Consider the following 18,688-nt stretch of genomic DNA (forward strand, 5'->3'; position numbering starts at 1 on the left):
GCAAGCTTTGAAGGAGGGAATTAAGCAATGGTCCTACACAGCTATGATGCCTGTGAGCCATAACAATGGCCAGAATGGCATAATAACCCTAAGGGTCCATCAGTGACACACATCCTTTTTGGCAATCAGTAGCTCTTTAATTGGACTTAAGACCTATTCAACAGGAGGGAAATGATGCTGAGTACTGGGAACCCAGTGCCTATCCATGGCTTGTGAGATCATAGGTCTTGGAGGAAAACCTCCAGTCACCATTTTAGTAGGCAGTCAAATCCCTAACTACATTCTAAATATTTGTCTTTAGATACACAAATAACTGTAGTCCTCATACCCCCCCCCCCCCATCAAAGGAACTTCTCTTTGCAACAGATAAAGACCATTTCAGAAAACTACCCATCAAATGTAGAGTTCTAGATTCTAGTCCCAACTGATACATACATAGTACAATTCCTACCCCTAAGGCTTAGGGTCATTACTGGAGAAGTTGGATACTGTAAGAGCCAGAGGAACAGTTTGGGCAGTTAGGACTGCACAGACCAAATGATATAAGGCCTCCTGCTGATTTGATTGTCTTCTGGGTATACAAGTGAAGGCCCAAGGCTGGTAGCAGGGCTTAGGCATTCGACAAGCATGGCATGACACCCTTTTCAGTGCTTTAGCAGAAGAAAGAGGGAAGCTGGGTTGGAGAGATGTGGTGGTGTCTGTTCAGATGTTGCCTTTGAGATCTGTGGCCTGCTATGTAGGGCTGGGTTCACCAAAGAGAATATACTCCATTAATGTTTCTGATTCCTTATTGAATAGCTCCAGCTCATAAAAATTTATCAGGCCACACTGCAACTGAAACGGGGAACTTCTTATTAATAGTTATGCTAAATCCAATAGAGAAATACTCAACTGGGCATAGTGGCACACACCTTTTATCCCAGGTTTCCTGAGGCAGAGGCAGGTAGATACCTAAGAGTTAGAAACCAGCTTCATCTACATAGTGAGTTCTTCCCTCCCCCTCTCCCTCCCTCCATCCTTTATTTGTTCACTTTACATTCTGATCAAAGATCCATCCCTCCTTTCTTCCCAGTACCATCCTCCCACCCTCTTCCCCCTCTCTTCCTCTTCCTCCCCCCCCCCCCCCCCCCATTCCTCAGCTCATCAAGTTGCATCAGGACTGAGCTCATCCTCTTCCCCTGTGGCCTGGTGATTAAAAATCAGGCAACAGAGTTCATGTCAGAGACAGTCCCCTGTTCCCCTTACTAAGGGACCCTGAGCTGCCCATTGGCTACATCTGTGTAGGGGGCCTAGGTCCAGTCCATGCGTGGTCCTTGGTTGGTGCTTCAGTCTCAGAAAGCCCCTCTGGGCCATGTTGATCTTCCTGTAAAGTCCCTGCCCCTCCAGGTCCTTCAATCCTTCCCCCAACTTTTCAATAAGACTCCCTATGCTTCGCCCAGTGTTTGGCTGTGAGTCTCAGCATACATAATTTCAAGCCAGCCAAAGTTACACGGAGAGACACTGTCTAAAAATAAAACAAAATACCAAAACAAATAAAAACAAGACATTAATTTACTAGACCTTGGACCAGCACTGAAATCAACTAATACTTGAAAAAAAAAAATCAAGCTATATCGGGCCTCTGCCTTTTTAGGTCTGAATTCCCAGATCAATAAAATCAAGCTTCGTCCATAACTGAGCATACTTTGCAGTGATGAATGATAAATGACCGGCTATGTAAATCGGGGGAGGAGGAGGGGAGGGGAAAAGGGACTGGATTTGAAGCATGCTCAATCAATGGGTGCTACAGCCTGGGCGTTTTATGTGGACTTGGGAAAGAGCAGGCGCCCTCTGCTGGTCATACCTCCATAATGCAGCCTTAGGAGATTAAAAAATCCCCAGGCTGCACTCGGTCGCCGGTTGATGACGTAGGCCTCACGTCAACGGCGTGCCGGGGATGCCTCCGTGAAACGTGCGCGACCCGAAGCACCCTGACTAGCCGCATGGCTGCGGGCTGTGCGGAATCGCCGCGGCCCAAGGCGGCTTCCGAGAAGCCCGTGGCGAGTCAGGCCGGGGTCTTGCCCTGCCTGGAGCTGCCGAGCTACGCCGCGGCGTGTGCGCTAGTGAGCAGCCGCTACTCCTGCCTGGTGGCCGCCCCGCACCGTAGGCACATCGCCCTGTCGCCTCGCTACCTGAGCAGGAAGCGCACTGGCATCCGCGAGCAGCTGGACGCCGAGCTCCTGCGCTACTCCGAGAGGTAAGGTCTCCTCGGTCTCCTCGTGCGAGCCGGCAGCTCCGATTTTGCCTGCCGCCCCTTCTCCGCCTGGGGATGGGCCCTGGCTCCCTAACCCGGTGGTGCCGCGGAAGTAAGGTCGCAGGAGCTTCTTGAGTCGCCATCGCCCCAGCGTCTACATTCGCCTTCTGCGCCGCTGGTTTGAGAGTGGTGACCCAGGTCCTAGGGATGAGACTGACTGGTGACGTGTACCTGGCGGTGCGGCAATGCAAAAAGAATCCCCATTGTGGAGACTGATAGTGCCTTGTGTGCAGAAACCCACTAGCCTGAGCTTTGAGTATTAAAAGTTTGATTTAGCCACTTCCGGGTGTATTCTCACTTAAAAGTGAAATTTTGCTGTTAGTACTAGATTGTCTCTCCTCCGCGGAATACAGCATGCAGACTTGAATGGTAGCTTTTCTGCCCGAGAGTGTCCTAAACAGACGGGTAGTATAGTAAGCTCGGATGCTGGGACCAGAGGACTGTAAATACTGTCTAACTGCGGTGAAGGAGCTGTGTGGAAAACACGTTGACTTCTGTTGGATTCATAAGTAGAGTGTCAAAGACAAGAATTTGACTTAGATGGATCATTAAATCCCTCCTATTGTGCCTTATTCTCTTTATTTTTTTTTAAAGTGGTTTTGTTTTTTGTATTAGATATATTTATGTTTTGCTTACCTGTATGCACCATGTGCGTGCTTGGTACCCTCAGAAGAAGGCATCAGATCCACCCACTTGGTGGGTGCTAGGAATGGAATCTGGGCTCTTTGCAGGAGCAGCAAGTGCTCTTAACCACTGGACTATCTCTTTAGTTCCAAGTTTTTTATTCTTAAAACGCAGTAATTGCTTTATGCGCTTATATACCTCCAACTGAGACTTGGAACTCTCTTGAGAGGAGTAGTATGTATGTGCAGTCCCTGGAGCATGGCCACACATGCTATTTAGGAAACAGTTTTGAATTAGATGATATTTTAAATAGGGTGGGGCAGTAGTTAAAGAGGTCAATTAACAGTACTTGTAAGGAAAATGATTCAAGAGTTTGAAAGACATACAAGGTCATCATTAAACATGAAAACATAGGCAGTTAAGTATTCTAATCAGTTTTTCATCTATCAGGGGAAATTATCTACAGCTGTATAATAGCCATTATTCCAGATGATAAACCAATAGCTTCTGTAACAGAATTGGATAATGCAGCTATGTAGGCTAGAATGTACTCTTTAATTCATCTGGACACCTCCCCTCCTTGTTACTATGCTAAAAATATGCTAAGGGAAACCTGTTTTTTTTTTTTTTTTTTTCTTCCTTCCAGTGTAGATTAGGTTCCAGTGTTATTTGAGTATTAGTTAAAAGTAAAGGGACAAAATACTGAAAATATTAGTAATTGTATTATAATATTAATTAGCCATTTATCCTGTATAGCTTGTTTTTAGACTTGTGGGCAATCCTTTAGCATCAGAAGGCCTGTTTTCTCTGTTTAAATAGTAGTAATAATAATGATGACGATGATGATGATAGTAATGATGATGATGATAATAATAAAAAAATAGAATTGAGACTCCAGTGTTAATTCTTGGGTCGTCTCACTAGCATTTCCTAATAGAGAGACTGTTAGGTTTCTGTCTCTGTGGCAGAAATTTTTTAAAAAAGATATCCCCTCTCAACTTTGCACTATTCTCTTAGAGAAAGTAAGTAGTTTTCTAAAATCACATTATAACATTTCAGTTGAAATTTTAAGAGGCCAATTGTGGGGGAAATAAAGCAACAACAACAACAGGCATATTCTTTGCTGACTAGCACCCTTGGGTTATTTAAAGATGTCAACTCCATTCTCTCCAACTAAGTTCAAAGAAGACCTAAATGCTTCAACTAGCTATCCCTCAAACTTGATTTAGTTGCCTCCTACACATCCTAGGTGAAGTTACTGTGTGAACCTGGTAGCTACTTGAGATATATGTATATTTTAAATAGGAAAGGATATTTAGTGTTAGGATGCCTTTCTTTGGATGTATGACTTTTGTTAAGTTATTCTTTGTTTCCCAAAAGTTTTATGGGTTTACACAAATTCTTTTTAGCCTTCCACACAATGGCCCTAACAGTCCTTAGCAATGTTGAACCTGTGGGACCTGGTATCAATAACTTGCAGTGTTCTCTTCACTGTTATGAAAATATTGTTCACTGTGCTGAAATGAAATGTAAAGATTAACACGACCTATCTACATAATTAAAACATTTACATTGTGTCCTAGCCCTGTAGACTGTTTCAATACATAGTCAGGCATAACCATCTGGAAAGACTGAAGAAGTTAGGTGTTTCTCCACTTCTATATAAGAATCACTGGATAAGGGTTGCAATCACAAATGCAAATTGAGTCAGGCATTTTGTGTTTATAGCTCAGATAATACATGCTGTACCTACAGTTACCAGTGCTTTGATGGAATAGTTATTCTTGATAAAGTGCCACAAAACAATCTTTCTTGTCTTTAAGTATTGCTCCATTCCCAGTAGTTTTTTAGTATGTCAGGTTTATCCCCTGTTCAAGAATTGTGCGTAGAGACTGCTCGCCCATGCATGGAACTATTCTGTACATAGCAGACTTTCTTTCTTGGCTTTTGCAAACAGTGCCATGAGTTTCCAAGTCCTTCTAAAGAACAGCAATGCTCTTTTTGCTGGAGAATCCCTTCTGAGTATTTTATGGAGAGAAAGTTTTTAGTAGAAACAACAGGGAATTTTTCTTGGCATTTGTGGTGGTTACTTTTTGATTTCCCTTTTGTTCTGTTTTCAGTGTCCCAAACCTTGTCTTATGTTATGACTCTTGGTTAGGAAAGCCATGTGCAGAAGCTAAAAAGTCGAGAGCGCTCTCCTGAGAAGGCCTCTGAGTTTATGGTTTTCCTAGTTTGGTAGCTATTACAATTTCTTAACTATGGGTTATGGCTGTTTCAGTAAGATAAAATCTATTAGAGAAATACTTTCTCTTTAGATGGATTGTACTAGAAATTTAATTGAGGCCAATAAAACATTTTTTTTGCTGTCCATGGCCTTAGAGTTGTGTGTTAAACCCAAACATATACAGATGTATTCAATAAAATTAGGTTAAAATAGTAATACATTTTTACATGTGGTAAAGGAGTGATGGGGCGGCGGAGGTTTCCTTCAGGACGTATTTGGTGTGGGAGAAATAGTAAAGTTCATACATCATTTTTTGTCAACTGCCCTTTTGAAATAATCTCTGCCTGCTAATCTTGACTTGGAATGTGTCTCCTTAACTATCAGTCAGTTCCCAAATGACATGGTTACATACAGTAACACTTCTTTTCACTAGAAAAGGTTTTAGTTTGGTATTTTTCTGTATTAAATCATTGATTCCAATGATTGGAGGCTATAGCTTAAACAATAATGCTTCCTTCATTATATACTACTAGGCATAGAAACTCAGTAATGGTAGATAATGTGAAAATGCCTATATTCAATCATACAAGTACCTAGATGTTTTTATGGCCTAGTCTGATTTCTCCTAGTATGACTGATTGAAATGGGTAGCATATAAGGAAATATCAGTTTATTGCCAGTGAGTAGTTCTGAGCTCCCATGTTCATAGTCACTTTAACTTAACCAAGACATTGGAATTTTTTTGGTAAACTGTCATTGTTAACATCTCCTCATATTAGTCTGAAAGACTAGGTGATGCCTTTATGTTTGGGAAGGGTTGGTATATCGGGGGGATATAGCAGATCAGAATGATCGGCTTTAAATAGGATTAACCGTGTCAATGTTTTTTTAACAGCCTTTTAGGTGTCCCTATTGCATATGATAACATCAGAGTTGTGGGTGAGCTGGGAGATATTTATGATGATCAAGGACACATTCATCTGAACATTGAAGCAGATTTTGTTATTTTCTGCCCTGAACCAGGGCAAAAGTTAATGGTATGTAAATCATTTTTTCTTACTTTCATCATTTAATTTTTTCTCTGTGTACCCCTACCCTGACTTAGTACCCTTCTTACTCCATAATAATCACTATTCTGTTCCCAGGTTACTTCAAAAGATGAGTTTTAGTTTCCACATATGGAAGAAAACCTGTATTTGTCTTTCAGTACCTGACTTACTTCACTTAACATGATACACTCCAGCTTTCTTCATTGCTGCAAATTGCAGGAATTCTTCTGTGTGGATATATTTATTCCACAGTATTGCACTGTGTTTGTAAACTCTAGTTGTCTGTTCATCTTTTGACAGGTTTGCAGGCTGATGCTGTCTCTTAGCTGTTGTGAATAGTGCCTTGTGAAAATGGGTGTGCAGACACTTCTTTTCTCTGATGACCTTATCTCTCTGGGTTGTTATGATCATATGGTAGCCCTACCTTTTGTTTTTAGGAATTCCTGTAATGTCTGTTGATTTACATTCACACTGAGCGCTTACATGAGTGCTTTTCTCTCACATCTCTCCAATGTGATAGTGATACTTTTGTGGTTGTTATTAGCTATTTAGATAGAGTGTTGAGTCCTTTCCTTGTTGCTGTCACAAAATACTTGACAGAAACAGCTTGAAGGAGGATTTTGTGCGGCTCCTGCTTTACTTGACAAGGAGGCACAGAGCACAGATACCTTTGTCCTTCTGTGCCAAGAAGCAGAGAAAGGAACTGGTGCCTAACATGAGTTCTGCTTTTCTCTTCTCTTCTCTGGGTTGGTTCTGCTCTTATTTAGGGCTGCTTTTCAAAGCTCTGTTAATCCTCTTTGGAAACTGTCTCAGACACACTCAGTAGTGTGCCACTGTCTACTAGGTAATTCTAAACCCTGCCAAGCTTTGAAAGTGGTTAGCCATTGCAAATATCTTTGAAACTGATTTGTATTTCCCTTGTGGCTACAGTGTGATCATTTCCCCATGTGTTTATTGGCTGTTTCTGCTTCTTTTGAGGTGTGTTTAATCAGATCATTTGCCCATTTTTTAATTGATTTACTTCAATTACAGGTACTTAAATACTTTTGCTTTTGTTTCTTGTGTTTTGGTTGTCCTGTTTGTCTTTTATGCTTCCGTGTAAAGATTTTGTTTTCGAATTCTATAAAGAACATTATTAGTTGTTTGAATATTGCATTGTGGATTGCTTTTAGCAGTATGGTCATTGTAGTTGTATTGGATCTTATAAATAACTCGGGGAAACCTTTCCACTTTTTTTTCTCATCAGTGAATTTACTTTGCTTTGTAGATGTCTTTCATTTCTTAAATGGAGTTTTTCACTAAGCAGTTTGTGTGGCTATTGAGAATAAGGTTAATTTTTATTACTTCTTTCTGAGAAAATTTATTAGAAAAACTGATAATTTTGTGTTTATTTTTATATGTGCTACTTAGCTGAATTCATTTGTCAGTACTCAAACTTTTTGGTGGTAGGCTTGGGTTCATCTATACATTGAATCATCCTACAGATGGGAGTAATTGAGATGTTCCTATTGGTATGCCTGTTTCATTATAGCGCTCCTTACTCTGGCTGGCCTCTAGCACTCTGCTGAGGGAGGGCAGGGAGAATAGATTAGCTTCTGTCATCCCAGGTTTAATAGGAGATGCTCTTACCCCTCCAGTATTTTGCTGGCTGTGAATTGACATGCAGAAGTCTTTATTGTGTTGTCGTCTTTCTATTTCCAACTTCTTGGGGACTTTTTTCCTGAAGGAATGTTGAAAATTATCAAATACTATGTCTTCATCTATTAAAATAATCATATGATTTTAGTTCTTTATTTTGTTTATATAATTACATTATATTTGACTGATTTTTGTAAGTCATACAGTTCTTAAGTCCCTATAATAAGCTGGTTAACTTGATCATGCTACATGCGTTTTGATAAGTGTTACCTTTTATTACAATTATTTTAAGTGTTTTTGTCAGTCTGTGTTCATCAGGAAGATGAATTACTAGATTTTATTTTGTATTGTTTTCAAGTTTTGGTAATAAGGTAATATGCACAGAATCAGTACCCTACTTTTAAGTTATATAGCATAGCTTGAGAATCATTGGTAGCAGTTCTTATTCAAAAGTTTGGTAAGATTAAGTGATAAAGCCATCTAATCAAAGTCTTTTCTTCATAGGGGATTTTAAAATGCCAATTCAGGTTTGTTATAGCTCTATTCCAATGGGCTTGGTTCAACTTGGCTAGGTCATATATGTTCAGACATTTGTTCATTTCTTTTAGATTTTCCAATATGTTAACACACACTATTTTAAAAGAAGTAATCTCTAGCTGGGCACAGTGGCACATGCCTGTAATCCTAGCACTCAAGGAGGCAGAAGCAGGCTCTGCGTTTGAGGCCAGCCTGGTTTACAAAGTGAATCCAGTATAGCCAAGGCTACACTGAGAACCTCTGTCTTGGGAAAAACAACAACAAAATAGTAATCCCCAACAGTCTTTTAATTCTGTAGTATCATTTGGAATGTAATTTTGCTTTGTAATCTTATTTGCCTCTATACCCAGTTACAATTTTATCAGTCTTGTTTGCTTTTTCTAAGAACCAATTCCAGTGTGGTCTTTATTATCACTTTCCTCCTATTTTTTATTTGATTTGTTCATTTTCTAAGACTCTGAGATGCATCATTAGCCTGTGACCTCCCAAGCCATGGGCTTTTGACCAGATTTATAACTCAGACATATTAATTATGTCCTGTAGAGCAGGCCTTAGCTACTACTCCACAGCACTTATGCCACTGTTATGTCATAGGTGCACCTTGCTTGCCAGGGCAGCACTGTAACATGCAGGGCCTGCTAACTGGGTAAGACTGCTGACATTCCCCACAGCAGCTATGGCACCATGAGATGCAGCCAGCAAGGGAGACATTTTCAGGTCAGTTACAGTGTGATTTCTGTGGGTCCTGTTCTGTCTTAAGCACTAGGCACTTACCATCTAGCTCTGGTAGGCAGCCAAATGTACTGGCAGTGTTCTCAGTTGTTTTGGGTATCACTGGGTCCTCCCTGACCAGTAATACATAGCGAAACATCTCATACATGGCACTGAGATTTTATTTAATAACCTTGTCTTCTGGAGGAAGCACTGTTCCTCCTCCACTGCGCCCCAACCCCCATGCAGAGTACTTCCATTCAAACTTATCAAAGAAAAAGAATATGCACTCACATTGGCTTACAAAGCAATTGTTCTTTATATGGTTCTTTTTAACTTCCGTTTGCTTTCAGTTTTGAATATTCTTAGTTTATCACCTTTTATTTATCTCTATAGATTGATGGCTTACTGTGTTGATTTCATTTGATTATGTTATTTCTCTTGTGTGCCTAATGTAATGACAGATACTCTTTGACACACTGTCTTTTATGCATTTGAATGTTTTGTCTGTGTGTATGTCTGTACCATGTGCATTTAGTGCCTACAGAGTCCAGAAGAGGGCTTCATGGCCTGGAACTGGAGTTACAGATGGTTGTGAACTGCCAGGTGAATGGTGGGGACCAGACTCAGGTGCTCGGAAGAGCAGCTGGTGCTCTCAGCCACTGAAGCCTCCCTTTAGCCCCTATATACTGTCTTGATGGTAGTGTTCTTTCTTCCACTTTGGGTTGTAGGACTCACATATAAATCTTTTATAAGACTGGTCAGATACCACAAATTCCCTTTGGTTTTGCTTATCTCAGAAAATTGTTGTTTCTTATTTCTGTAGAATAGCCTTCCTATTAGTGTATAGGATTGCTGCTCCCACGGACCAGTTCTGGGAACGGTGAGGAGGAGAGAAGAGAGGTGGATCCATGGTACAGTGAACAGCTGGCTAAGGGAAACCAACTGTTGGTTGAACAACTAGCTAGAGACTCTAGTTGTTGAGGAGAGATTGAGGAATGGTAGAAGAAGAAATAGTTGGTGACTCAGGCATCTGTGGTACAAGCTGAAGGTCTTAAAGCCCAGGAGAACTTTATTTTCTGTCTCTCTCACATGCTTACTGTCTATCTGTCTCTGTCTGGCTTTCTGTCTGTCTGACTCTTCTTGTTATTCTTTTACTTTTCTGTCTCTCATCTTGCTTGTTCTTACCCATTTTTCTATCTCTTTTTGCTTGCTGTCACCCTCCTTTCTATCTCTTTTCTTGCTGGCTATTACCCATCTTTCTGTCTCTCTTGCTTGTTGTTACCCATCTTTTTATTTAATAATTTATTCAGATTACATCCTGATTGTTATCCCCACTTGTATCTATCTTCCTGTGCCTCCCTCCCCCTTTCGCCCTATTCCCCTTCTTCAGACCTGTGACAGAAGGGGACCTCCTCCCCCACCATATGGTCACAGCCTATCAGGTCTCATCTGGATAGCCTGCTTCCTCTTCCTCTGAGTGCCATCAGGCCTCCCCACAAAAGGGAAGTGGTCAAACAAGGGGCACCAGAGTTCATATCAGAGTCAGTCCCTGCTCTCCACATGACTGTGGAGAATGTGCTGTCCATTGGCTGGATCTGAATAGGGGTCTAGGTTTACTGCATGCATTGTCCTTGGTTGGTACAGTAGTTTGTGCAGGCCCTCCTGGTTACCCATCTTTCTGTCTCTCTTCTTGCTTGCTATCAACCGTTTTTCTCTTGCTGTTCCATCTAACTCTAGCTTACTTTCTCATGTCTATTACTTGCTTGCCGTTCTTCTTGGGCCAACTCCAGTATTTTATTTAAAGTAAAGTTCAGTTTTTTTCATTACAGATCACATCATGATTTTTCTCATCTTTCACAATCCATAGGGCATTAAAAAATCAATAGAGTAAGAGAACAGTCTAACAAGGAAATATAAAAAGTTCTGTATAGCCTACAGTAAAGCATACAACAAAATCAATTAATTTCCAAGCAGTGGTCAGCATAACTTGATTATTATTTCTTAAACAATACTCAGGAAAGTTTAATTATACATTTTCCCGGGCTAAGGCTATTGTGTTTAAAAGATTGTCATGCCAACATAGTTTGAGCTAATGTTCTTTAATAAAGAAAAAATTTGACTTACTCCCAGTCCCAAACCAACAGGTGTGCTATCCAAGCCTAGGCTAACTACCAAGGAGTCCTTTATTGTAAAGTATCTGTAAAGCATGACATTCCAAGCCCACCTTCTTTTGCTCTCAAAGCAGATTCTAAAGATTTCTACAGGTAACAGTATCTAGCTAGGTATTGTTATGTCAAGGTCTTAACTTTCTTTCATGCAGTTTCTGCTTGGGTGCTCAAAGTCAGAGCAAAAAACTCTTACACTGTCTCAAGCCTTTGGCTAGATGCCCTCTTTCAACATTCTCTGTAGGAAAGAGTTTCCCCTATATGAATTTCCTTAACCTGAGAAATAAACAGAAAAAGACAGTTTGAGGAGAAAAGGCAGATTTTTAGACAAACCATACATAATATCTAAGGGCAGTGATGATCAGTCGGAGGTCTCTGGAACTTTGTCAAGCAAAGTTATCCTCATATCTGTGACATAGGCTACACTAGTCTTGATTGACAGTTACTTTATTTTAGGCATTGAAACTTGTTAGCCCAAACCCAGTTGGCCTACTGGACTTATTTTCCTGTGCTTTGTTTTTTTCTTTTCTTATATCTTTCTTTTTTCTTTTCTCCTCCTCCCCCTCCTCCTACTCTTCTCTTCCTTCCCCTCCTCATCCTCCCCTCTTCTTTCCTTCTCCTCCTCATCCTCCCCCCTCCTTTCCTTCTCCTCCTCTTCCTCCTCCTTTGCTGAGAAATCTGCTGTTACTCTAACCAGATTATTTTTAAATGTAGCTTGGAGATTGTCCTCTGAAAATTTAAAAGTTCTTGTCCTATGTCTTTGAAAGTTTAGATGTAAATGGTGAAGAGCTTTCTGGCTGTGGCTGATTGAGTCTCCTGCACGTGATCCTGTATGTCTTTCTTTACTGTTATTTTACTGAATAGGTTTGTCTCTGCCCTTAACTTCCCTCCCCTTCAAGAATATCAATTGTGTAGTTATTATTTTATTCCTTAATTACTATCTTCATCCCCTGCCCCTTTTTTATCTAAATGCGATCATTCAAAAGAACCCTCTTCAAACTTTGTAATTATTTCTTCCATTTGATATATTCTGATAAGATTTTGAACTGAAATCTTTAAAAATAATTATTGTATGTGAGAATTTTATGTTTTATCTTAATTATGTTCACTCCACTCCCAATTTTCTTCCACCCAACTTTTCTAGGTCCAGGTTGTATTGGCTGAGTACATCTAGATGTGGGGCCTGCTGTAGGTGTGCTTGGTATACTAGGTGTCACACCATTATACAGAGCTTTCCCTTTCTAGTAGCAACCAGCAAGAGCTCCTTAGCTGGGGTAGGGACTTCTTGTCCATCACGCCTCCTCCATGCTGGGATTTTGTCTTGCGTTTGTGTCGGTCTTGTACATGCTGTGGTACATGCTTGGGAAGATGCATTGTACATCTTTTACTCCAGATAGGAACCCCAGGACAGAGCAAGGTATGGGCATCATTAAAGTCCAACTTGGTGAACCAGTGAGTGTTGTTGGGGTTACTTATAGGAACAGGGGTAAGGGGTTAGTTATGGGAATAGAAATTACTCAAAGACAGCTGCATCACAAAAGCCCATCCCAGCACGGGTGACAGCCCACAATCTGGGACCCTGGAGCATACTGCATAGACTGCACGAAGCTCAGCAGCTGGAGGGTGTCCTTTCTAAGCAGCTTGGTTGGTCTAAACCTTCAACAGGCAGCTCGGCAGAGTCTGCTTCTGCCAGGGAGCTGTTCTGGGCCTCAGTCTTTGTTACATCCTGACTTCTGTGAGAGTCTTCTTTGCAGCTTAGCTTGTAGAGGTGACTCTCAGGAGCTTTTATTGTTTACTCTTGGGAGGGAGGGCCCTAGAGAATCTGTTCAGTTTCAGGGACTCCTTGAAGCTATTTTGGACTGTTTATGTTTTAGCTTGAGGAACTTCCCTTTAGGATGGAAAGTTTGAGTTTTGGAGGAGACTGCTGTTTGACACATGCTGTCACAGTTCCTATGAGCATCTGCCTATTATGCCTAGAAAACACTGAAAATCACCCTCCACCTTTGGCTCTTACAGTGTTTCTACTGTACCCCTCTTCTGTAAATTGTCTCTAAGCCTCGAGAGAAGAGATATGATATAAATATCGCATTTAGGGCTGAGCGCTTTAAAATCTCTTTTTCTCTGTCCATGGGCCATTTGTGGGTCTCTGTATTAATTGCCGTCCATAACTGCCCAGCCCTCTGAGGAGGGTTTAGTGATGTGCCGATCTGTGCTTATAGCATTAAGTTATTGGGACTTGTTTTATTGCTATGTCCATTTAGCTCAAAAATGGTAATTGGTTTTCCTCTAAAGTCCGTGTCTCATCTTGCCATAGATTTGGGGCCCTTTAACAATGTCTGGTATGGATTCCATCTTTTGGGGTGGCCTTGGCGCCAATAAAAATGCGGTTTGTTACTCCATAGCACTCATGACACTATTGCCAGGCAGGTTGTTAGCCTAGCTTACAGAGTTCACAGATGGGTGAGCTTCTCAAGTCCTTCATATCAGTAATCTGAGTATTTGATCTTTTAATACTTGGAGTTCCTTTATGCTTTCTGTATGCTTCTTCATTCCTTTTTCTCCTTCATATATTTTAAATATGCTCGTTTTGCCTTAGTGAGCCTTTGAGATCACTCTTTCTCCCACTTGATCTGTCCTTCTACTGATGCCTCTGACATGCTTCAAGTTTCACTGTGTGCAGTTGCTGTCATCCCTGTGTTTCTCAGTGTCTTCTTGAAGTATACTGAGTTCCCACACAGTGCTGAGTGCCTGGTCAGGTTCTTGACCCCATAGCCTGAGCACTCAGTAAAGCCATGGCTTCCCGATGGCTCTTGATGTTTGTTGGCATGTGGTGCATTTAATCCAGCTTTCTACCCTGGCTTTGTTTGCGTTTGTCTCTGCAGAGATTCTAAGCAGCTTGTTTCATCTAAGCCTCTGATCACTTGTACAGTTTCAGAACTAGATGGTGCCCAAAGTCTGATATTACCTTAAAGCATAGTCTGTCTCTAGAAGCAGGTACTAGAATAAGACTCAGTGTCTCCTTTACAGTAACAGGCCTGTGGTCAGACACTACAAGTTTTTGCCTGGCTCTAGGCAGATTTACTGTGGATGGATCAGCCCCGGGTTTTTAAGTCATATTTGCAGCCGTTAGTACCACGAGCCCAGGACCAACATTTCTGTGGTCAGCCTATTGCTATGGTGGATTTATGATCCAGCTATAGTGGGACTTTCTGGATTTGGCCAGTGGTTAAGTAATGACAAAGACTTATTAATATTTATTATAGCTTAGGCTGCCTCCTGGCTACTCTAAACCAATTCTGGCACTGTCCTGCCACGTGGCCAGCTCTACCTCTTTGCTGATATTCATGCTTGTCTACCCCCATGTTCCTCTTGTAAGATCCCCGGCCTCTAATACCCCCCGCCCCCCAGAACCCAGAAGTTCTGCCTTCCACTTCCTGCATTGCTATTGGCCATTAGGGCTTTATTAAAGCCAATCAACAAGTGAGGAGGGTGAATGTTTATAAAATATTGAGGCAGGTGATTCCTGTTATTCTTAATATCAAATCCAGCCAGTATTCAGCTCACTGTTGGTACAGCAATCAACAGTTGAATATTCAGAGACATCCTTCACACAGTACACCCCAGCACCCAGCATTGCCACAATCAGCAAATCAGCCACAGGTGATGTTATCTCTCTTTTGTACAAGGCCAGTCAGCTGGCCTCATGTCACTGGAGCTGATATATGTGGCTAGCCCCTAGAGGCTGTTGTGATACGTCAGCATTAGCTTTCTGCAGGTTAGTGTTTATTACCTTTGCCTTTCCCCCAGCAAGCAGGGTTTTATATCCTGTGCAGCTCAAAGTTAGGAAAGTGTTAATGAAGGCAGGTTCTTGGCCAACTGTATTAATACTAAGAATGGTCATACCCCTCAGAACCATGAGGACCTGCACAATTTTAGCAGAACACTGAAATGCGAATTGTAGCCAGAGACAACACAGATCCACAAAACACTGGTGCCTGGTGCCAAAATATGTTCTAAAGATTCATCTGTAAGCATTATCATGGTAATAGCAGTGCTACTCTACATTAGGAGGCAAGTGGTAGTCAAAGTCCATTGGCCATCATAGCTGGTGCTAAGCTGGACCTTGGACCTACCTCTGACAGCTGTAGGACCTGCAAAAGAAGAGAATGGGAGTTCCCCAAGCCAACACTAACCGAAGTAGCTGAAACTCAGGTCTGTGTAGTAGGTGTGTAGGTCTCCTGTTGGGGGCTGGTGTTTGGGCTGGCGCTGCTGTGTTCTGAAACACTGGGCATTTGTCTTATTGCAGCAGGCTGTCACTGGGCTCTGAGACAGCCTGTGCTAGCAGCAGGTCTTGCTCCCCTTTGCTGAAGTTGTAGTGATTCTCTTAATCCTCGTTGTTCACATTAGTTCTTGAGCACCAACCACTGATTCTTTCTCTGTCCTATAGTTTTGCCTTTTCTGTTAACTTATTTTTAATTACACCTATTTGTTATGTGTGCTTGCACATACCGCATTTCAAGTACCACAGCATGCACATGGAAGTCAGAGTACACCTAGCAGAGAGGCAGTTGTCTCCTTCTCCCACAGGGTACTGTGGATCCAATTCAGGTCATCAGGCTGTGGAGCAAGTGCTTATACTGACTGAGCTATCTTCCCAGCAGCATACATTTAAGGTTATTTTCTTTGTGCCTGAAACTTGATAGCTCAGTTTTTCGTTTTGTTTATAATGCTGAAAAATAAAATACCTCATTCTATGGATGTACCATAGTTTGTTTTGTTTAGAGACCATTAGAAGTTAAGGGTGGGGCTTAGCTGGTTATGACAGATAAGGAAGCTTTATATTCTGCCACTTCTGTAACAGTGTGATTGTGTGCCTGTCTACATTATTTTGTAGTTCTATGTTCGAGAAAAATGCATCTTTAAAAAAACATTTTAGGGTTTTGATTCATACACTTCCCTTCATGCATGTTGACTCCTGAAGGAGACTACAAACTAAATTCCATGAAAACCTTCATTTTACGCATAGAAGCCACATAATACTTTTACGGTTTTCTGACTTAGTCAAGAATCCATGTCCTAGATCAACAAAAAGTAAATTTTCTCCTAATAGAACTGTTAATACCATGTTAATTCACATCAGTAAAAAATATGCTTATGAGCTTTGAAATTCAGTCTGTTTATAAAAATATCAATGTAGACGCAGTTTTCCGATGCTTCTTCTTGTCTTGTGCTTTTCCGTAGTTGATGTGCATGTGACAGCGTATTCTCTGCTTGATTTCACTGTGGTTATCGCGTCATCTACTCCTTGGGAATCCTGCAGTGGAGCGAAGGCTTTTTTGTTACTTCCTCCTACCTCCGTGCTTTTCTTTGTTTATGGCAGAACTGGCTTACTTGTTGTTGTCCACTTAAAGTAGAAATGCAGTTGTTTAATACAATTTCTAAGGTTTCTAAAATTATGTTTTGGTGTGACATGGTAAGTTATTAGCTTTTTTTGTAAAATTTTTCGATGTTAAAACATGCCATTAATCTGACTTACTTTCTTTCTTTTTTTTTTTTTTTTTTTTTTTTTTTTTTTTTTTTTTTTTTTTTTAGAGATTTTTGGATAAGATTTATTTATTATTATGTATACAGGCTGCATGTACACCCGCAGGCCAGAAGAGGGCATCAGATCACATTATAGATGGTTGTGAGCCACCATGTGGTTGCTGGGAATTGAACTCAGGACCTCTGGAAGAGCAGTCAGGGCTCTTAACCACTAAGCCATCTCTCCAGCCCCTTTTTTTTTTTTTTTTAAGATGAGTTTCATGCTTATAAAGTTTGAACTCTGGCTCTCTTTTTGACCTTGCATTCTTTCTTTTCTTTTCTTTTCAGGGTACGGTTAATAAAGTATCTTCTAGCCATATTGGCTGTATAGTACATGGGTGTTTTAATGCCTCTATCCCTAAACCTGATCAAATGTCATATGAGGAGTGGCAAACGTTGGAGATAAATGTAGGTGATGAACTGGAATTTGATGTATTTCGCTTAGATTCAGATTCTGCTGGAGTTTTCTGCATTCGAGGAAAGCTAAACGCCACAAGGTCAGTATATGATGTTCGAAATGTAGAAAATCTTACTGCTTTGTTATATACCAGAAGTAAATATGTTTTCTTTATCAGATATTGTTGGTTTACCTAGTTAGCCTGGATTTAATCCTAAATAGCTAGAATTTTTGTAACCAATCGCAAATTTTGAAACTGTGCTTGAGCTTCTGTAGAAGTACAGTGAAAAAACAAACAAACAACATTTTGTTGTTAAATTTGGGCCAGGTACAGTAGTTCATGCCAGTAATTGCAGCATTCTGAAGGCTTGGACAAGAGGATTCTGAGTTAGAAGCCAGCTTGCCACAGGAAGGAAAACACACAAACACACACAGATAATAAAACAGCTAGATAAATACACCATTGAGCTTGACATCTGACAGCTGTAGATATCTCAGAGGTCTGAGGAGTAATAAGATAGGACATTGGGAATTAGAGCCACACTAAACGACCTTGTCGAAAACTCATAGTATTGAAATAGTCTTGGCCTCATTTTTCCTTTCTTTTGCTTATTGCTGTTAATATTTTAAAAATCTGTTCATTCACAGTTTGCAACTTAAGAGTGCTGTAGTTTCTGAAGATGTAGCAGAAACTGTCAGTGAAGAGGTTGTTGAAAAAATTTCAAAGAAAAAAAAGAAGAAGAAAGACAGAGAAACTAATGCGACAGTTGATAGTGCCTCAGAGCCAGCAGATGTCACTCCAATGGACGAAACAGACCTGCTGCGTAGTGATAGTGTGAATGACTTATTTGCGGAAGAGCCAAAGAAGAAGAAAAAGAAGAAAAGACACCAGAAAGATCAGGACCCCATTTTCCAAGCCAGTGACTCCAGTGGTTACCAAAGTGACCATAAAAAGAAGAAAAAGAAAAGAAAACACAGTGAAGAGGCTAATTTTGAATCACCTACGCAGATGCAGTAGATGAGTAGAGGCTTGGATGGTAGGAAATGCCTAGAGAATTGGGAAGCTCACAAATATACTTGATTTGGAACTGGAGGATTTTGTAATGAAATCATACAACAGACTATTAATTTTGGATAATACTAGTATTATTAAAGTGTTATTTTAGTATAATTCGGTATAAAATGTTAACAAATGCTTTCACTCCTGACACAGATGTTAATGTTCTACATAAAATTTAAATTTTCAACATTTGCCAAAGAACTTTATAATACTTTGAATTTTTTTTCTGATAATAAATTTTGCCCTTAGGACATTTTAAAATAGCTCAATATGTTTACTTGTCTTAAAATTTCCTTAAATAAAATTTCTATTTTATTTAAAATGTATACCTAAAGAATATCTAGAACTCTTACATACCTTGTGGCTGTCAGTGTTGAGTGTGTGGTGGGTGGGAAACTCATTGA

At 40.6% G+C, this 18,688-nt stretch overlaps 1 protein-coding gene across 1 annotated transcript; it reads left to right on the forward strand.

The window, feature by feature from the left end:
* Positions 1 to 1,949: 1,949 nt before the first annotated feature.
* Positions 1,950 to 18,443, forward strand: Polr1f (RNA polymerase I subunit F). The gene is made up of 4 exons (XM_051144906.1): positions 1,950 to 2,236; positions 6,037 to 6,178; positions 17,116 to 17,324; positions 17,873 to 18,443. The coding sequence occupies exons 1-4, from the start codon at positions 1,983 to 1,985 to the stop codon at positions 18,240 to 18,242; spliced, it is 975 nt and encodes a 324-aa protein (XP_051000863.1). The 5' UTR covers positions 1,950 to 1,982; the 3' UTR covers positions 18,243 to 18,443.
* Positions 18,444 to 18,688: the final 245 nt, after the last annotated feature.

Source organism: Acomys russatus, chromosome 1 (assembly GCF_903995435.1).
Source record: "Acomys russatus chromosome 1, mAcoRus1.1, whole genome shotgun sequence".
Lineage (NCBI taxonomy): Eukaryota > Metazoa > Chordata > Mammalia > Rodentia > Muridae > Acomys > Acomys russatus.